Source organism: Oncorhynchus gorbuscha, linkage group LG13, assembly GCF_021184085.1.
Source record: "Oncorhynchus gorbuscha isolate QuinsamMale2020 ecotype Even-year linkage group LG13, OgorEven_v1.0, whole genome shotgun sequence".
In the NCBI taxonomy this organism is placed as follows: domain Eukaryota; kingdom Metazoa; phylum Chordata; class Actinopteri; order Salmoniformes; family Salmonidae; genus Oncorhynchus; species Oncorhynchus gorbuscha.
In genome coordinates this window covers 74,818,998-74,832,587 of record NC_060185.1, presented here as the reverse complement: position 1 = coordinate 74,832,587, position 13,590 = coordinate 74,818,998, and the positions used below count along the sequence as shown (strand labels likewise).

General features: G+C 41.3%; 1 protein-coding gene across 1 annotated transcript in view; it reads right to left on the bottom strand.

The window, feature by feature from the left end:
* Nucleotides 1–13,590, bottom strand: part of LOC123993516 (relaxin receptor 1-like) — a 96,168-nt gene that overhangs the window by 9,934 nt on the left and 72,644 nt on the right. The window contains exons 8-17 of the mRNA XM_046295731.1: nucleotides 13,392–13,463; nucleotides 13,121–13,189; nucleotides 12,961–13,032; nucleotides 12,614–12,685; nucleotides 11,972–12,043; nucleotides 11,783–11,822; nucleotides 11,460–11,500; nucleotides 10,743–10,814; nucleotides 5,616–5,845; nucleotides 3,380–3,790 (exon numbers count right to left, since the gene is read on the bottom strand). Coding sequence (XP_046151687.1) covers nucleotides 3,380–3,790; nucleotides 5,616–5,845; nucleotides 10,743–10,814; nucleotides 11,460–11,500; nucleotides 11,783–11,822; nucleotides 11,972–12,043; nucleotides 12,614–12,685; nucleotides 12,961–13,032; nucleotides 13,121–13,189; nucleotides 13,392–13,463 — 1,151 coding nt within the window. The remainder of the gene's footprint in view (nucleotides 1–3,379; nucleotides 3,791–5,615; nucleotides 5,846–10,742; nucleotides 10,815–11,459; nucleotides 11,501–11,782; nucleotides 11,823–11,971; nucleotides 12,044–12,613; nucleotides 12,686–12,960; nucleotides 13,033–13,120; nucleotides 13,190–13,391; nucleotides 13,464–13,590) is intronic.

Genomic DNA, 13,590 nt, shown 5'->3' with positions numbered 1-13,590 from the left:
GTACACCTCCAATTGACTCAAATTATGTCATTTAGCCTATCAGAAGCTTCTAAAGTCATGACATCATTTTCTGGAATTTTCAAAGCTGTTTAAAGGCACAGTCAACTTAGTGTATGTAAACTTCTGATCCACTGGAATTGTGATACAGAGTTATAAGTGAAATAATCTTTCTGTAAACGGTTGTTGGAAATGTATTTGTGTCATGCGCAAAGTAGATGTCCTAACCGACTTGCCAAAACCATAGTTTGTTGTGTGTGTGTGTGTGTGTGTGTGTGTGTGTGTGTGTGTGTGTGTGTGTGTGTGTGTGTGTGTGTGTGTGTGTGTGTGTGTGTGTGTGTGTGTGTGTGTGTGTGTGTGTGTGTGTATGTGTGTATGTATGTATGTATGTATGTATGTATGTATGTATGTATGTATGTATGTATGTATGTATGTATGTATGTATGTATGTATGTATGTATGTATGTATGTATGTATGTATGTATGTATGTATGTATGTATGTATGTATGTATGTATGTATGTATGTATGTATGTATGTGTATATATGTACAGTCGTGGCCAAAAGTTTTGAGAATGACACAAATAATAATTTTCACAAAGTCTGCTGCCTCAGTTTGTATGATGGGAATTTGAATATACTCCAGAATGTTATGAGTGATCAGATGAATTGCAATTAATTGCAAAGCCCCTCTTTGCCATGCAAATTAACTGAATCCCCCACAAAACATTTACACTGCATTTCAGCCCTGCCAGAAAAGTACCAGCTGACATCATGTCAGTGATTCTCTCTTTCACACAGGTGTGAGTGTTGACGAGGACAAGGCTGGAGATCACTCTGTCATGCTGATTGAGTTCGAATAACCGACTGGAAGCTTCAAAAGGAGGGTGGTGCTTGGAATCATTGTTCTTTTATCAAACATGGTTACCTGCAAGGAAACACGTGTTGTCATCATTGCTTTGCACAAAAGGGCTTCACAGGCAAGGATATTGCTGCCAGTAAGATTGCACCTAAATCAACCATTTATCGGGTCATCAAGAACTTCAAGGAGAGTGGTTCAATTGTTGTGAAGACGGCTTCACGGCGCTCAAGAAAGTCCAGCAAACGCCAGGACCGTCTCCTAAAGTTGATTCAGGATCGGGGCACCACCAGTACAGAGCTTGCTCAGGAATGGCAGCAGGCAGGTGTGAGTGCATCTGCACGCACAGTGAGTAGAAGACTTTTGGAGGATGGCCTGGTGTCAAGAAGGGCAGCAAAGAAGCCACTTATCTCCTGGAAAAACATCAGGGACAGACGGATATTCTGCAAAAGGTACAGGGATTGGACTGCTGAGGACTGGGGTAAAGTCATTTTCTCTGATGAATCCCCTGTTTGGGGCATCTGGAAAAAAGCTGTCATGCCAACAGTAAAGCATCCTGAGACCATTCATGTGTGGGGATGCTTCTCAGCCAAGGGAGTGGGCTCACTCACAATTGTGCCCAAGAACACAGCCATGAATAAAGAATGGTACCAACACATCCTCCGAGAGCAACTTCTCCCCACCATCCAGGAACAGTTTGGTGATGAACAATGCCTTTTCCAGCATGATGGAGCACCTTGCCATAAGGCAAACATGATAACTAAGTGGCTCTGGGAACAAAACATTGATATTTTGTGTCCATGGCCAGGAAACTCCCCAGACCTTAATCCCATTGAGAACTTGTGGTCAATCCTCAAGAGGCGGGCGGACAAACAAAAACCCACAAATTCTGACAAACTCCAAGCATTGATTATGCAAGAATGAGGCGGATTGCAGAGGTCTTGAAAAAGAAAGGTCAACCCTGCAAATATTGACTCTGCATCAACTTCATGTAATTGTCAATAAAAAGCCTTTGACACTTATGAAATACTTTTAATTATACTTCAGTATTACATAGTTACTGACAAAAATATCTAAAGACACTGAAACAGCACATTTTGTGGAAATTAATATTTGCGTCCAGTACCAGTCAAAAGTCAAAAGTTTGGACACACCTACTCATTCAAGAATTATTCTATATTTGTACTATTTTCTACATTGTAGAATATTAGCAAAGACATCAAAATGTTGAAATAACACATATGGAATCACGTAGTAACCAAAAAAGTGTTAAACAAATCAAAATATTATTTATATCTGATATTCCACCCTTTGTATCCACACCCTTTGCCCTGATAGTAATTCAAAATAGTAAAAATAAAGAAAAAGCCTTGAATGAGTAGGTGTGTCCAAACTTTTGACTCAGAATTGTCACCCCCTGACCTTAGAGATCCTTATTATTCTCTATGCTTGGTTGGGTCAGGGTGTGACTCGGGTGGGAAAGTCTATGTTTTCTATTTCTTTGTTTTTGGCCGAGTGTGGTTCCCAATCAGAGGCAGCTGTCTATCGTTGTCTCTGATTGGGGATCATATATAAGTTGTCATTTTCCTTTTGTGTTTTGTGGGATCTTGTTTTCTGTTTTGTGTCTGTGCCTGACAGAACTGTCAGCTTTCGTTTTCACTTTTGTTATTTTGTTTGAGGTTTAAAAAAAAAGAAAAATAATTCATAATTTCCACGCTGCGCATTGGTCCACTCCTTTCGACGAGAGCCGTTTCAGGAATGTTTATATTTGCAAAAAATATATATGGGGGATTGGAAGTGATGCAGAAAATTACATTGGTGGATGCTACAATCTATCTGACATATTAAAGCTGATCTACCCCCTACATTTAAAAAATAAATAAATAAAACAATTATTACAGTTCGACACACATGGGACAAAGGCCTGTGTGACAACTTTCATGAGACAAAATCAATTTGTTTTAGGGGCCCAATGTGGTACTGCCTTTGTAACAGTTAACGAGATACATTGTAGAAAAGCACATATATAGAAACCTTCAGTGATTATGGAAATATGTCTTCTGTTCTCAACCCCATGAGAGTATGTACCCCTCATTGAGAGGCTGAAAGCGCAACAGTACCACCCACAGTGTAGCAACCCTAGAGCAATTCGCTCAAGGGAACAATGGATGTAAACATGGTAGTTGGGATTCTTACAACAGCAATCTTCTTGTTGCCAGTTCATTTACCAGACTTGGGATTTGAACCAGGCAGCAACCCTCTGGCTACTAGCATGCCTCTTTAAGCTCTGGGCTAATAAGTGAGCCTCATGATTTTAAAATGGAAGCTACGATTAATAAGCAGCACTTGGAAATATATAGAAATAGGCCTTCTTCCTGTCAGTGACATTGGAACAATGCTCATGTCAGAGTGACATTGGAACAATTCTAATTTCAAACTGAAATTGGAAATAGACAATACTCATTTCAGAATGAGATTTACATTTTGACCTTGACAGTGACATTAAGCTAGATAAGACACCCACCCAGGAAAATGACGATGGAGTACACCTGCGCCCCTGTCGTCTCGGGCTGCTCAGAGTGTAACGGAAAACACACGCCGTTGGTACCATAGAAGTTCCGGAACAATCCTTTGAAGACCAGGGGGAGGAAGGCGATGACGAAGCCAATAAACCAGATGCTGAGGAGAATGGAGACGGTGCGCCGGCGGCCCGGGGTTAGATACCGGAAGGGGTAGACGATACAAATGTACTTCTCCAGGGTGAGGTAGGTGAGCAGCAGGACGGAGACCTCAGTAGAGAGCATGGCGAGGGAGCCAATCACCTGACACTGGACGCTGTCCATCCAGGCCTGGGCGTGGCGGTTGTACTCGCCGCGGAACTTGAGGTCATAGGCGCCGATCATGAAGAGGTAGACACCCATCAGGCCATCGGCACCTGGGTGGTGGAAGTGAGTTGCAACAGTAATTACTATGATCCAATTGAACTCAGTGTATGGATTGATACTGCTGGATTTTTACAGTGAAACAGATCTCTAACTTCATAGTTCGGTTACCTGTGCACTACCATTCAATCTAGCTCCTTGATTAAAAGGACATCTCACTCCATAGTCAATCAATTCTCCTGTCATTTGGGAGTCATAAAGTGCAGAAAAGAGTTACTGTAGAGTTACATCAATGCAAACTTCCGTAATTTAATGGGCCAAGCTTTCAGTCACGGTAGTATGCCTTCAGAGCATCTACAAGTGGAATATAGGCACAGTTCAACTTCAAGACACTTCTGAGGTATGAATTTGATGGACAAATTGATTTCAGAGTGAATCTGTTCAGGATTTAGCAGTGTCATGTACAAACTGATGTTATAATCAGCAATGACAAACTTTTCTGGTAATATATTAACTTTATCGTACACAAACTTTGAAGTCTATTTGACTCGACTGAGATGTCCCTTTTTTCAGTAAGCCATTCATTAACATAGAGATGAAATATTTGTGCAACAAAATCAAACTAAAATTTTAATCGAACTGAAATTTCAGACGTAAATTAAATACATCATTTTGGTCCAAGATGAATTTATCTGGCTGGTGTTTGACTTTGGCCACGGTGATGCCAAAACAGACAACACATTTACCGCTCACACTTCCCCTCAGTAAATGACACTAGGCTCTGTCTATTACAACATTTAGTGACTCATTGTATAACATAGCGCCAGACCATGTAATTGCACATCCTTTGATATGAAAAGGTAGCAAATGTGCATGTCAAAAAGCATTTTTCATCTGACCCATTACAGTGTGTAGCATGGCGGATTTACAAACCCATTCTGATCTTCACAGGGATAAGTACTAAACATATACTGTCTATCTAGTTAAATTGAACAGAAAGTGTTTCTTACAGTGCAGGGCACAGAGACAGGGGCAAGTCAGGTAATCTAGCTATCCCACTGACTTCCAAGGGACTAAGACATGAATATGTCTCTCATTCCCTGCATCACGGTATCTGTAACAAATCTAGTTCAATTGAGCAAAAATGTGGGCCTGACTTGTAGCAAAGGCATAAAGACATGAAATGTAGCTATGTAATGTTGACTCCCTCTGACTCCTAGGGTAGTACAACATTAACATACTATGTACTAATGGTTCAGTGGTGGTCACTGCGATTGTCTACTGTTCAATAAATAAATAAACCTGCATATTAAAGCTAAAGACCCCAATTCAATCATTTGCGGATCAAGGAAACCTGCACTGAGAGTTCACTAAGAATGCTCACTCTGTATCTGTGATGTTCACATTTTAATCGACACACCCCGGAAGTTGTCCCTCTCTTGGACATTGTCATTGGATATTGGAGCGAATCCTCACCTTCCCTTAGGATACAGAGTAAACATTCTAAATTAAATTGAAACCTCACCTTCCCTTAGGATACAGAGTAAACATTGTAAATTAAATTGAAACCTCACCTTCCCTTATGATACAGAGTAAACATTCTGAATGAAGCTCAAACCTTCCCTTACGATACAAAGTACACATTCTGAATGAAGCTGAAACCTCACCTTCCCTTATGATACAGAGTAAACATTCTGAATGAAGCTCAAATCTCACCTTCCCTTACGATACTGCAGCTTCATTCAGAATGTTTACTCTGTATCGTAAGGGAAGGTGAGATTTGAGCTTCATTCAGAATGTTTACTCTGTAAGGTTTTCCTTTATCTGAAATCAATTGAATGGAGGCCTGAGTTGAAAGATCTGAAAGCTGTTTCTTACAACACAAGGAGATTATACACATGGCATGGAGCTTATTCTCCGATCGGATGTAGGAGCGCATGCAGATGACAAAGATGTTGCCGAAGCACGTGGTGGCCGACACCACCCAGACGAAGACCCTCAGGACGATGTTGGCCAAGAGGTCCTCGAAGGAGGAGATACCGTCCGTGTTGGGCTTGCAGCTGCGCACATGAGGGGCGTACCCACAGTACTGGAACTTCTTAAAGTAACTAAACACAACAGGAGAAAAATCAATGAACAGGATGAAAGAGGGAGACTGTCCAAAAACAATCCCTACCCCCTAGCATCTAGCCCCTAGTCTCTTACCCTAGCCTATAGCCTCTAGGCCACTCTCTAGCACCTAGTCTTTAGCCTCAACCCCTAGCCTCTAGGCAGTTTTTATTTTAATTTTATTATTATTATTATTATTATTATTATATATTTTTTTTACCCCTTTTTCGTGGTATCCAATTGTTGTAGTAGCTACTATCTTGTCTCTACAGCGCGCATCCAACCCGGAAGCCAGCCGCACCAATGTGTCGGAGGGTACACCGTGCACCTGGCAACCTTGGTTAGCGCGCACTGCGCCCGGCCCGCCACAGGAGTCGCTGGTGTGCGATGAGACAAGGACATCCCTACCGACCAAGCCCTCCCTAGCCCGGACGACGCTAGGCCAATTGTGCGTCGCCCCACGGACCTCCCGGTCGCGGCCGGTTACGACAGAGCCTCGGCGCGAACCCATGGACTCTGATGGCACAGCTGGAGCTGCAGTACAGCGCCCTTAACCACTGCGCCACCCGGGAGGCCAGTTCATGATCTTTAATAAATTGACAGGTATAAGCAACATGGGAGTTATCTCTACTTTGAGCTTTAATATGCTAGGTGGCATTTCTGCCACATTACTGACAACCACACATGTAGAATCTTAATTTGAGACAGTTTGCTACAGCAGAAAAATTATCCTGCAGCAACAGGAAATGTGAATTATTATGTGGATTATTGGACATTTTTGAAGGGGTTGATACATTTTCCACAACGGAAAATCAAGACTGAAATGTCAAGGTGGAAATCATAAACTTCAGAAGCCTTGCACTACAAGTTTTACATTTCCTGCATTGCAGGTAAGTTCTCATTTGACAGAGTGATCAAATTAAGATTCTACATCTGTAGCATGTCCTTTGTGATCTACACATGTGTAGAGTGTAGCGATTAGGGATGGTTTCAGGGCCCCTATCAGGATAGGGGATAGTGCCCATCCAAAGGTTGCACAGAAGCTGTCCAAAAAAGTATTTGATACAAAGTTGTGCTGCATATGGCAGGAGTATTTGGTTTTCAGTGAATCTCAGAATGGACCTGTATTTTGTGTTTTGGGATGACCTTGGCCTACACATACAGAGACGGAGCACTCGGATGCTTTCTCCGGTGAGATACAATCAGCCTCTTGTGAAATGAAGGAAAATTATGAAACACAGAGAGACAAAATATACATCATTATTATTTTATGTTTTAAAAAATTGTACTTGGTAAATTTTTCCCTCTGCATCCACTGTTTGCCACATTATTTGCAGTATTACTTTAGTGCCTTGATGCAAACAGGTTGCATGCTTTGGAAATATTTTTAGTCTGTACAGGCTTCCTTCTTTTCACTCTGTCAATTAGGTTAGTAATTGTTGAGGAACTACAATGTTGTTGATCCATCCTCAGTTTTCTGCTATCACAGGCATTAAACTCTGTAACTTTTTAAAAGTTACCATTGGCCTCATGTTTCCCTCCTCTCCAGCAACTGAGTTAGGAAGGACACCTGTATCTTTGTTGTGACTGGGTTTATTAATACACCATTCAAAATGGAATTAATACATTTACCATGCTCATAGGAATATTTAATGTATGCTTTTTAAAAATCATTGGAAAACCGAGGCATTGGAAAACCTCCCTGGTCTTTGTGGTTGAATCTGTGTTTGAAATTCACTGCTCGACTGATGGACTTCACAGATAATTGTGTGTGTGGTGTACAGAGATGAGGTAGTCATGTCCTATTCTCGCTATACACCAAGTCACTTGGCTCTGTCATAACCTCACATGGTCTCTCCTATCATTGCTATGCAGACGACACACAACTAATCTTCTCCTTTCCCTTCTGATGACCAGGTGGCGAATCGCATCTCTGCATGTCTGGCAGACATATCAGTGTGGATGACGGATCACCACCTCAAGCTGAACCTCGGCAAGACGGAGCTGCTCTTCCTCCCGGGGAAGGACTGCCCGTTCCATGATCTCGCCATCACGGTTGACAACTTGTGTCCTCCTCCCAGAGCGCTAAGAACCTTGGCGTGATCCTGGACAACACCCTGTCGTTCTCAACCAACATCAAGGCGGTGGCCCGTTCCTGTAGGTTCATGCTCTACAACATCCGCAGAGTACGACCCTGCCTCACACAGGAAGCGGCGCAGGTCCTAATCCAGGCACTTGTCATCTCCCGTCTGGATTACTGCAACTCGCTGTTGGCTGGGCTCCCTGCCTGTGCCATTAAACCCCTTCAACTCATCCAGAACGCCGCAGCCCGTCTGGTGTTCAACCTTCCCAAGTTCTCTCACGTCACCCCGCTCCTCCGTTCTCTCCACTGGCTTCCAGTTGAAGCTCGCATCCGCTACAAGACCATGGTGCTTGCCTACGGAGCTGTGAGGGGAACGGCACCTCAGTACCTCCAGGCTCTGATCAGGCCCTACACCCAAACAAGGGCACTGCGTTCATCCACCTCTGGCCTGCTCGCCTCCCTACCACTGAGGAAGTACAGCTCCCGCTCAGCCCAGTCAAAACTGTTCGCTGCTCTGGCCCCCCAATGGTGGAACAAACTCCCTCACGACGCCAGGACAGCGGAGTCAATCACCACCTTCCGGAGACACCTGAAACCCCACCTCTTTAAGGAATACCTAGGATAGGATAAGTAATCCCTCTCACCCCCCTTTAAGATTTAGATGCACTATTGTAAAGTGACTGTTCCACTGGATGTCATAAGGTGAATGCACCAATTTGTAAGTCGCTCTGGATAAGAGCGTCTGCTAAATGACTTAAATGTAAATGTAAATGTAATGTTAAACACTATTATTGCACACAGAGTGAGTCCATGAATCTTATTATGTGACTTGTTAAGTACATTTTTACTTCTGAACTTATTTAGGCTTGACATACAGTAACTAAGGGGTTGAATACATTTCAGCTTTCATTACATTAAAAAAAATAATTTTAAATTCAGGCTTTATAAACAAAATCCTGAAAGTCAATGGGTGTGAATACTTTCTGAAAGCACTGTATGTGATGTAATGCACAGTTGGGATCATACAGTTGGGAGTGGACATTCAAGCTCAGATAAGGGGCCAGATTGACTAAGAAATGTTTGCAATAGAAAGTACGTATGGGAGAGTACAGTACCAGTCAAAAGTTTGGACACACCTACTCATTCAAGGGGTTTTCTTTCTTTAATGTCTACATTGTAGAATAATAGTGAAAACATCAAAACGATTAAATAACACATATGGAATCATGTAACAACCAAAAATGTGTTAAACAAATCCAAAAATATTTAATATTTGAGATTCTTCAAAGTAGCCACCCTTTGCCTTGATGACAACTTTGCACACTCTTGGCATTCTCCCAACCAGCATCACCTGGAATGTTTTTCCAACAGTCTTGCAGGAGTTCCCACATATACTGAGCACTTGTTTGCTGTTTTTCCTTCGCTCTGATGTCCAACTCATCCCAAACCATCTCAATTGGTTTGAGGTTAGGTGATTATGGCGCCCAGGTCATCTGATGCAGCACTCTTATCACTCTCCTTCCTGGTCAAATAGCCCTTACACAGCCTCGAGGTGGGTTGGGTCACTGTGCTGTTGAAAAATAGTCCCACTAAGCGCAAACCAGATCGCTCCAGAATGCTGTGGTAGCCATGCTGGTTAAGTGTGGCTTGAATTGTAAATAAGTCACTGACAGTGTCACCAGCAAAGCACTCCCAAAACATCACACCTGCTCCTCCATGCTTCACGGTGGGAACCACACACGTGGAGATCATCCGTTCACCTACTCTGCATCTCACAAAGAAACACCTGTTGGAACCTAAAAAAATGCAAATTTGGACTCATCAGACCAATGGACAGATTTCCAACAGTCTAACGTCCATTGCTCATGTTTCTTGGCCCAGTCAAGTCTTCTTCTTATTGATGTCCTTTAGTCGTGGTTTATTTTCAGCAATTCGACCATGAAGGCCTGATTCACACAGTCTCCTCTGAACAGTTAATGTTGAGATGTGTCTTTTAATTGGACTCTGTGAAGCATTTATTTGGGTTGCAATCTGAGTCTGGTAACTCTAATTAACTTATCTTCTGCAGCAGAGGTAACTCTGGGTCTTCCTTTCCCGTGGCGGTCCTCACGAGAGCCAGTTTTATCATAGTGCTTGATGGTTTTTGCGACTGCATGTGAAGAAACATTTTCCAGATTGACTGACCTTCATGTCTTAAAGTAATGGATGGACTGTCGTTTCTCTTTGCTTATTTGAGCTGTTCTTGCCATAATATGGACTTTTACCAAATAGAGCTATCTTCTGTATACCACCCCTACCCTGTCACAACACAACTGATTGGCTCAAACGCATTAAGAAGGAAAGAAATTCCTTTAAATTAACTTTTAACAAAGCACACCTGTTCATTGAAATGCATTCCAGGTGCCTACCTCATGAAGCTGGTTGAGAGAATGCTAAGAGTGTGCAAAGCTGTCATCAAGTCTAAGGGTGGCTACTTTGAAGAATCTAAAATCTAAAATAGATTTAGATTTGTTTAACACTTTTTTGGTTACTACATGCTTCCATATTATTTCATAGTTTTGATGTCTTCACTGTTATTCTACAATGTAGAAAATAGTCAAATTAAGAAAAAACCTTGAATGAGTAGGTGTCCAAACGTTTGATTTGTTTTGTATGCATTTTCTATTTATTCCAGAAATAATGCTTTTTAAACAACTTACCACAACATTCATCACAAATCTGTCATACAAAAGTGTCCAAAGTTTAATTTGGGATTGATCTTCAAATACACATCCCAAATCTTTACGATGAAACAAAATGAACGAATTACTCACATATGGGTCAAGTGTTTGAGTGGTTCAAACATCCTTCGCTGTATGTTCCCTATCTCAATTCCCTCTATGCTCCTAAAAAACACAAACAAAAGTTGTTCCCCTTAGGAGCTTACATAGAAAAACAAACTAAACCAAATATTTGAATTTCAGAGGCCCTCTTTGCAACGCTCTTTCCACAAAATTGTTGGTCTTCCACAAAGTGCTTTTGATGATAAGCTTTGATATATTACCTACAATGCTATTTGTTTTCTTTCTTGATACGTGTGAATGAGGGAATTCCTGATGTGTGGGCCAGTAAGTGCACTCTGTTCCAATACGATAATACATTGAACACATAATACACAAATGACATGTTAAGTGCCACATAATTCTCTTGTATGATAGGGTGCAAATTGAAAAAGTGCATCATCAGGGGCTATGATTATATAGTGTATGTAATTGAAATTAGTTAAATAGATGGATGGATTTTTAGTTAGTCTGAAAGAGCCACAGAAAGGGATGTAGAGGGAGGATGTGCTAACTGTACACACAAGTTCTTGTGGTTGGAAAAATGTTATAAAAAATATATATATTATGTAGATTTCATTTCAATGGCCTCTTGCATATTTACAAGAACTATATATTTTTTTCTACACCTGATATTACTATTAATGGATCCCCTCTCAAGTGTGACATTCATTCACAAAGTGAGCAGTGAAAAACATACAGGCTACTTACAATGATTTCAATTTATGCAAGTTATCAATTGCGTTTTCGCCCTGTCCTGTCGTGTTTTTGCCGTGATTGTGTATCACCCTGTTCTGTCGTGTTTGTGCCTTCATCAGACGCTGCGTGTGAGCAGGTGTCTCAGTCGACTACGGCCTGCGCCTACCCGAAGCGACCTGCAGTCTGTGCTTCTCCAGTTGTTTTCCCTCTACAAAGTATTCCGTTTTGAACATTATTAAACTCTGCTTCTGTTAAGTCGCTTTTGGGTCCTCTTTTACCAGCATGACATCCCCTCTCAAGTGTGACATTCATTCACAAAGTGAGCAGTGAAAAACATCAATTTGCAGATCCGCGATAGGGTTATAGGAGATGTTTCTGTAAGAGCATCAATCATTAGACATAATATCCAACAATAACTATCGCACCATAGCTGTATGTGTATGTCTTTCAACGTTAGTGCAAGAAAAACGTTTAAAATATTAAAATAACGTTTGTGCATAGATTAGAGTGTGGATCTGACTCACAGCTGTAGTAAATCTCCCAGATGAACAAAGAGATTGGGAGGGATTGCCAGGAGTCTGTTGCTGGACAGATCTCTGTGGAGACAAAGTTATTTACTGGAAACAACATGTGAAACGTACATAAGGTTTACATGGCTTACATGACCACCTAATCACACATGCATGCTGTGTTCCCATTCATGTTAATGATACATTCCTGGAATCCATTAGTCTACTTGATAAGCATTGTGTTAAGCTAGATGCACCACATATTTCACCATGACTAACATGGTTATGTGTATGCGTATATTGGAGACACTCCAAGACTCCCCACTGTTCTGCAAATCCGGATACCAGTGGAAAAGCATGTTAGGATAAATACTAGGATTAACCAAAACGCATAAAATATAAATCATAATGAACAACTTCTTGGCTTGGGAACATGTTGTTTTCCTATTCGGGCACATTTTGGGTTGCAATACATTTCAGCCCTGTACTGCACTGTATATTTATAGTACAGTCTTTACTAATAATATGGTAGTATCTAAATTCTTCAAAAAGTCAGTGGAATAGATGAAGATGTGCAGTACCACTGCGTGTCTGGGGATGATAAAGGAAGATGTCATGCAATTTCATGTCTGAGGCAAACAAAACATAATAACTTACAATTCCCCAAGTTTTTGCAGAAATGAAAAAGCCTGTTCATGTATGTGACTGATTCTGTTACTCTGTAGGACGCTAGAAAGAGTTGAAGAAAGACGGTCAAAACAAGAATTATAAAACAGAGAAAGCAATTTTCTTACTTTATTCCCCTCATCTTCTCTGTTGGTTCTAAAAGCAATTAAACAAGAGTGTTGCTTTTGGGTCTAATATTTAGAACCCCTTGTGGAAACAAATTGCTGTTGATATTTGGGATTGTAATGGGTTATCGCCTACTGAGAAAGCCAAGGACACAGATGGGGGGGAAAAACAGAATTTATTCTGAAGATTGAATTGTATTAAGTCAAACTTACAGCACAGTCATCATGTTGCATGACCAGAATGTTACGTTTCCGACACTTTCGATTTGATTCCCCTCCATGTCCCTGGAGACACACAAGTGCACAAAAACATATTTAAAATTAATATCATGCCGATAACAAAGCTCTTTGATTTGCTGACTTCCAAACTTACAGCCAGTTAAGTCTTGGCATTTCCAGGCAGATGTCATCCAGCATTGTCAGAGCGTTGTTCAACAAAACCCTGTGAACCAATACAACAAACAAGAGCGGTCTGATTTTTGTGCCGATCAAAGAAAACAACACTCCGCCAATATACGTAAGCATATCAAATAGGCCCTTAAAAATACTGGGGCACTTCAATGAAGTGCATATGAAATAACTTCTTAGAGGGTAAAAGCAAAACAAGACCAACTCAAGAAGGTAGAGGTAGAAATGAAACTCACAGGAGTACCAAGGAGCGCAAGCCTGAAAAGGTTGTGGGGGATATCTGATGGATACTGTTGTTTTCAAGGATCCTACAACCAGAGGGTAAAGTTTATTTTCAGCTCTTTTATTAAGTGAAGTATTTGGCTGAGCATTGGTTCAGAGGAAACTGCAGCGATACAAGCTTTTTTTTGCTGAAGGCTGTCTAAAAATGTGATG